At 49.1% G+C, this 6,602-nt stretch overlaps 1 protein-coding gene across 1 annotated transcript in view; it reads right to left on the bottom strand.

The window, feature by feature from the left end:
* The window catches only part of PKLR (pyruvate kinase L/R), a 10,756-nt gene extending 5,750 nt beyond the window's left edge, over nt 1-5,006 (bottom strand). The window contains exons 1-4 of the mRNA XM_004388517.1: nt 4,897-5,006; nt 3,577-3,759; nt 244-335; nt 24-155 (exon numbers count right to left, since the gene is read on the bottom strand). Coding sequence (XP_004388574.1) covers nt 24-155; nt 244-335; nt 3,577-3,759; nt 4,897-4,996 — 507 coding nt within the window. The 5' untranslated portion in view covers nt 4,997-5,006. The remainder of the gene's footprint in view (nt 1-23; nt 156-243; nt 336-3,576; nt 3,760-4,896) is intronic.
* Nucleotides 5,007-6,602: the final 1,596 nt, after the last annotated feature.

Below are 6,602 nucleotides of genomic sequence, written 5' to 3'. Positions count from 1 at the left end.
CCGCCCCCGGCCCCGCCTCTCACCCCCCGGAGGATCCCAGTGCGTATCTCCGGGCCCTTGGTGTCCAGGGCAATGGCCACCGGCCGATAGGTGAGCGGGGAGGTCGCAAAGCTCTCCACCGCCTCCCGGATGTTCGCGATGGAGTCGGCGTGATACTGGAGAGGAGCGGGCATTTCAGAGTCCGTGGCTCGGACCCCGGGCACCCTCTGTCCCCACCCGCGTCGCCCCAGCCCCGCCTGGCACCTCGTGGGAACCGTGGGAGAAGTTGAGTCGCGCTATGTTCATCCCGGCCTTGATCATTTCCTTGAGGCGCTCCACGGAGCGAGAGGTCGGCCCTGGAACCAGAGATCCCGCTCAGACACCCTTTCCCAGAAACCTGAGAGATGAGGAAACCCATCCCTACCCTCAGAGACTTCCCACGCCACAGAAGTCCTGTTACGGGATCTCTACTCCCAGACACGACTCCAGTCCACAGGTCAGAAACCCCGTTTCCCTCTCCAGCCAACATTGCCTCCCTGGTAGGCAGCAGACCCCATAGGGGCCTGGGGGGAGGGGTTGTTCTGAGCTAGGCGTGAGGGAACAGGGGTTGGCAGTGATGTAAGTGCTGCAGGGTTGGGGTAACCCCAGGATGTGAGTGGGTATGGGAGGGTGGATGCCAGGTGAGGGCTTTCGGTAAGGGGCTTTAGAGCTGGGAGGCCTCCTGTTAACCGAGGAGAGCTGAGTTCAGTCCTGCTCTGCCCATCCCGTAGCCATGTGACTGAGCGCCAGCCCTCTAACCTTTCAGGCTGTCCGTCCACTCCCTGTCTAAAGTCAGCCCTGCCACTTGTGCACTAGCTGTCTTCCCTGCCACCAGATCAAGGATGTAGAGTCAAGCTTTCTTCTCTACATCATCAATATTTTCCTTTTTACTGAATCCTGCCCATCAGCATATAAACCTGCTGTTATTTCTTTCATTACATTTTTTTTTCTTAATCCCAATTCCTCCTCCAGCTGCAGTCCTTTTTCTTTGCTCTCCTTTGCAGCAGAACTCATTACCAGTTATCTGTATTTGCTGCCTCCAGTTCCCCTCCCCCATTCTCCTGTGAACCCCCTCCAGTCAGGAGTTGGCCCCCATCTCTCCACTGCATCTGCTCTTGGAGGCCACCAAGAACCTCTGTGCTGCGGCTGAATCATCCAATGGTCAATTCCCTCTCAGTCCTTATCTTACCTGGCCCATCAGCAGCATTTGACACACATGTCTCCTTGACACACCTTCACTTGGCCTCCAAGGCACCACCATCTCTTAGTTTTCCTCCTCCCTCACTAGCTGCTCCTTCTCAGTATCCTTTGCTCATTCCTCACCTCAATATTAGATGTATCACTCTTCTCTGTCATTTTACCTTCACACCCTTGATGATCTCAACTAGTCTCATGGCTTTCTATACCATCCATATGCTGACAACTCCAAAATTTCCACCTCCAGTCCAGACCTCTCTCCAACCCTAGAGCTGTATATCTGATTGCCTACTGTACACCGTACTTGAATGTGTAATACGCATCTCAAGGTCAGCATGTGCCAAACTGAACTCCTGATCTCTTCTCCCCAAACCTATTCCACCACAGTCTTTCCTGCTCAGTTGATAACGCCATCCTTCCAGTTCCACGGGCCAAAAACCTTAGCATCATCCTTGACTCCTTTCTTTCTCAACTCCCTCGTCCCATCCAATCCGTCAGGAAATCCTGTTGACTCTACCTTCAAATTACACTCAGAATCTGATCATTTCTCACCACTGTCGTCATCTCTCCCAGGAATACTGCAATAGCAGCTTCTGCCTTTGCCCTTGCCCCTACCCCCACCCCTAATCTATTTTCAATGCAGCAGCCAGGGTGGTTCTGTTAAAACATAAGTAAGATCATGTAATTTCCCTGTTCAAAACCCTGAAGTGGTTTCCCATTTTACTCAAAGGAAAACTCAACTCAAATTCTAATAAGGGCCTACAGGGCCCTACCGTCTCTTAATTTCTACTCCTCCTAGCTTTGATGATTTCCAACTGTATCGGCCTCCTTAACTTAGAGCCTTTGTACTGGCTGTTCCCTCTGCCTGGAACCCCCTTCCCCCAGATATCTGCATGGTAAATTCTCTCATCTCCGTCAAGCCTTTGCTCAGGTTTCATTTGCTCAATAATGCCTACCTCTACCTCCTTACTTAGGACTGCCACCTGCCTCCTGCCCCCACACTCCTGCTACCCCTTTACTGAGCTCTATTTTTCTTTTTTGTCCTTAGTGAACAAATTTTAGTTTATTTTTTTGATCTTTTCTATGTCTAATTTTGTTTCCATTTTAATACATAGTTATAATACACATTGTATATAGAATAATTTATATCTTGCTTGAATTAATAACATTTAATAAAACATTTCATATTCCATTATACATCTCTTTGTATACATAATTCTCAATAATTCATAGCATTCATTGTATGGATTGAATTGTGTCTTCCAAAAATTTGTTATAAATCCTAACCTCTACGCCTGTGGTTATAATCCCATTTGGGAATAGTTTGTCTTTGTTATGTGAATGAGACAGGGTTAGTGTAGAGTGTGTTTTGAGTCAATCTCTTTTGAGATATAAAAGAAATTAAGCAAGCAAGCAGAGATGGGGGAAGAGAGATGCCAAGCCACACGAAGATCGCCCAGGAGCTGAAGCTCAAAAGAGATAAGGATCTTCCTCCAGAGCTGACAGAGAGAGCTGGCACCCTGAATTTGGACTTCTAGCCTCCTAAACTGTGAGAAGGGAGCCCTGGTGGCGCAGTGATTAAAGCGCTCAGCTGCCAACCAAAAGGTCAGCGGTTTGAACCCTCCAGCCACTCCACAGAAGAAGGATGTGGTGGTTTACTTCGTAAAGATTCACAGCCTTGGAAACCCTATGGAGCAGTTCTATCTACTCTGTCCTATGGGGTCACTATGAGTTGGAATCGACTTGATGGGATGGGTTTGGTTTGCTTCTGGAAACTATGAGAAAATAAATTTCTGTTTGTTAAAGACATCCACTTGTGGTATTTCTGTTATAGCAGCACTAGACAACTAACATAATTCAGTATATTTTTCTTTTTTTCATAGTACTTATCACTTGCTAACATACTAAATAATTTAATTATTCATTATAATTTTTTTTTAAATTATTTATTGTCCTACCCAGGTAGACTGTCATCTCCCCAAGGAAGCTCTGTTTTTTTCACTGATCTTCTCCTAGGACCCAAAACCCTACCTGCTAAAAAAAAAAAACAAGAAACTAAATCCATTGCTGTGGAGTGATTCCAACTCATAGCAACCCTATAGGGCAGAGTAGAACTGCACCATGGGGCTTCTAAGGAGCAGTCGGTGGATTCGAGCTGCCGACCTTTTGGTTAGCAGCCAAGCTCTTAACCACTGTGCCACCAGGGCTCCCCTGTCTACTAAGTACTCAATAAACATCGGTTGAATGAATGACTCCGTCAAACTGGAAAAGTCTCAAAGGAGACAAACTACGAGGAAGCACCTTGAAAAACACCCAAGAGGCCCTGTGAGGCTGCAGGGTGGTGGGATTGGGGGTGCCTACCGATGGTGGCAATGATGCTGGTACTGCGAGCGGCCACGGGCTCTGAGTCGATGTCCAACAGGCAGAGGTGCTCCAGGAAGGTGTCTGCCATAGCAGCTGACAACTGTTGCCGTTGGAAGAAGGCAGCGCCCAGCTCCTGGTTCAATTGGGCGACACTGGCCAGCCGCAGGTACCCCGCTGGCCCTGCAGCAGAAGAGGGCTCAGGGGGCTGCAGGGCACCTGCCTCTGCTCCCCACCCATTCAGCTTGGCTCACCTACCCCTTCCCTCAGCTCTTTAGTTTTTGTTGAGCCCTTCCTACCAGCTTTATGCATGAATGATCTTATTTAATCACAGAGATCCTGTGAAGCAGGTACTATTAAACGCTCTATAATTATCCCCCATTTTACAGATAAGGAAACAGGCTGAGAGAGATTAAATAAATTGCCCAAAATCATATAGCTTCTAAGTAACAGACATGTGACTCGAATCCAGCTCTAGATAACTCTAGGCTCAAGTTCTTGGCCGCCAGCTATACCAACGCCTCCTCACCCTGGCCTTCTTGCACTTCAGCTGGGGATTTCCCTCAGCCTCAGTCCACTTTAGTGTCTAGCCCACAGTGTCTTCTGCTTTTCCAGCCTCAGAATCACCCAGTCCCTTCTCTTAAGGTCCCTGTTTTCTTCCTTCCAGCCCTTGGTAATTGGCTGGCTTCCCCACAGCCTCCTCTGACCTTCCCAACCCCTTCAGTGCTGCCTCAGGCCCTGGGGCCCCCCAGCCTAGAACAGAGCCCCACTTGCTGCCACACCCTCCATGTCACCGCACGCCTGCTGATCTCTGTGGGTCTGTCAGAGCAATGAGGCCCAGCTGGCCTGGAGATCAGAGCTGAGGACTGGTTAAAGTGTCACCAGGGGCCAGAGTCCAGGGACCACGGGAGCACCCCGTGGCTCCCACGCTGCAGGCTCTCCTCTGCGCTGCCCAGACTAGGGCCCATAACTAAACTCAGATGAATACAGATCCTCCCCAAGCCCCTTCTAGCCAGTGGCAGACGTGGACCGTTTGTACCCTCGCCCTGACTCTTGATTTCCACCCTCATTTTCCCCCCTCTTCTCCATGGCTGGAGTCCCTGCGTGGTGCAAATGGTTAAGTACTCCATTACCAGCTGAAAGGTTGGTGGTTCGAACCCACCTAGAGGCACCTCAGAAGACAGGCCTGGCGATCTGCTTCCAAAAGATCACAGCCTTGAAAACCCTATGAAGTGTTCTCTGCACACACGGGGTCGCCATGAATTGGAATTGACAGCAAGTAACAACAACAGCTCAATGGCTTCTGTTCCCTGTTCTTACCTCCTGGAGCCCCAATCAGGATGGACACTGCCAAGTCCCTCTGGGACTTAGAGATCCATGACAAAGGCTGCTGGGGGGGCACATTCTCCTGCACCGACATGCTTCCAAAGCGTGGGTCAGTCACTGCCTGGACCGTGAAGAATTAGGGTGAGGAGGACAAAAACTGCTGGTCTTATCTAAGGGAGCCAGAGAAAAGAAAAGGGGCACACCCAGTAGGCCACCCCTGTCCCCACACAGAGCCCCTCCTCCAGACCTGCGGGCTCTCTGCTCCCGTCTTCTGGCAACCCCTGAACCCATTTTTCCTGATCCCTTCTCAATCCACTTACCCCATGTGGTCATCAGCCTGAATAGAGTTTTACCAATGATACCAAAACGTACCCTTTTTCTTTGTACTTTACTGAAGTTTGCCCTAGACGAAATGTGCCTGGGTGGCACAAACGATTTGCGATCGGCTGCTAACCTAAAGGTTGGTGGTTCGAGCCCATTCAGTGGCTCCATGAAAGAAAGGCCTGGTGAACTGCTTCTGTAAAGATTACAGCCAAGAAACCCTGGAGCTCGGTTCTACTCTATAACCCATGGTATCTTAGTTACCTAGTGCTGCTGTAACAAATACCACAGGTGGATGGCTTTAACAAACAGAAGTATATTCGCTCACAGTCTGGTAGGCTAGAAGTCCGAATTCAGGGTGTCAGCTCCAGGGGAAGGCTTTCTTTCTCTGTCAGCTCTGAAGGAAGATCCTTGTCATCAGTCTTCCCTTGGTCTAGGGGCTTCTACGAGCAGGAACCCTGGGTCCAGCGGACGTGCTCTGCTCCTGGCACTGCTTCCTTGGTGGTATGAGGTCCCCATGTCCCTCTGCTCGCTTCTCTCTTTTATATCTCAAAAGAGTTTGGTATGAGACACAATCTAATCTTGTAGATTGAGTCCTGCCTCATTAACCTGTCATTAATCCCCTCTCATTAACATCATTGAGATAGGATTTATAACACATAGGAAAATCACATCAGATGACAAAATGGTGGTCAATCATACAATACTGGGAATCATGGCCTAGCCAAATTGACACACACATTTTTGCGGGACACAATTCAATCCATGACACATGGGGTTGCCATGAGGAAGCAGGGTAGGGACTGGAGCCTGTAGAAAGGGGAAGGGGAGCACGTTGGTGCTGTGGTGAGATTCTCCAAGGGCTTGGATAGCATCATCATCCTAACAATGGCCACCATTTCCTCATTCACCACTCTTCTGTATTTATTGAGCACCTAGTCTGTCAGGTCATGAGGATACAGCTCTGAAGGCTTTTGCCCTTCCATGGAATTTACAATACAGTAGGGGAGACAGACTTTAAAAACAAGTATCAAAGAAAGAAATACTGTAGAGCATTACAAACGCTGTGAGTCCTATTAAAAGACTCAATCTTGGAACAGAGAAGTCAGTGAGGAGAAGAGAGGGGAATTTATTTCAGGTGAGGTTGGTCAAGGAAGGCCTCTTTGAAGTGATCGTATTTAAGCTGAGAATGGAAGGCTGAGAAGGAATCGGTTGGGACAAAAAGGGGCAAGGAGCTTCCTCTGGGGGAGGAGATAATATATGGCAAGGCTCCGAGGAAGAGGAAAGCTTGGTGTCAAAGAAGAAAAGCTGCAATGAGGCACGTGCTGGGATGGAGGAGCCTGGTCCATGCAGAGATTGGGAACCTAAGTAGACCTTGA

Source organism: Trichechus manatus, unplaced genomic scaffold (genome assembly GCF_000243295.1).
Source record: "Trichechus manatus latirostris isolate Lorelei unplaced genomic scaffold, TriManLat1.0 scaffold00213, whole genome shotgun sequence".
NCBI lineage: Eukaryota > Metazoa > Chordata > Mammalia > Sirenia > Trichechidae > Trichechus > Trichechus manatus.
The sequence above is the reverse complement of the archived record's forward strand: the minus strand, read 5'-3'. Positions and strand labels throughout refer to the sequence as shown.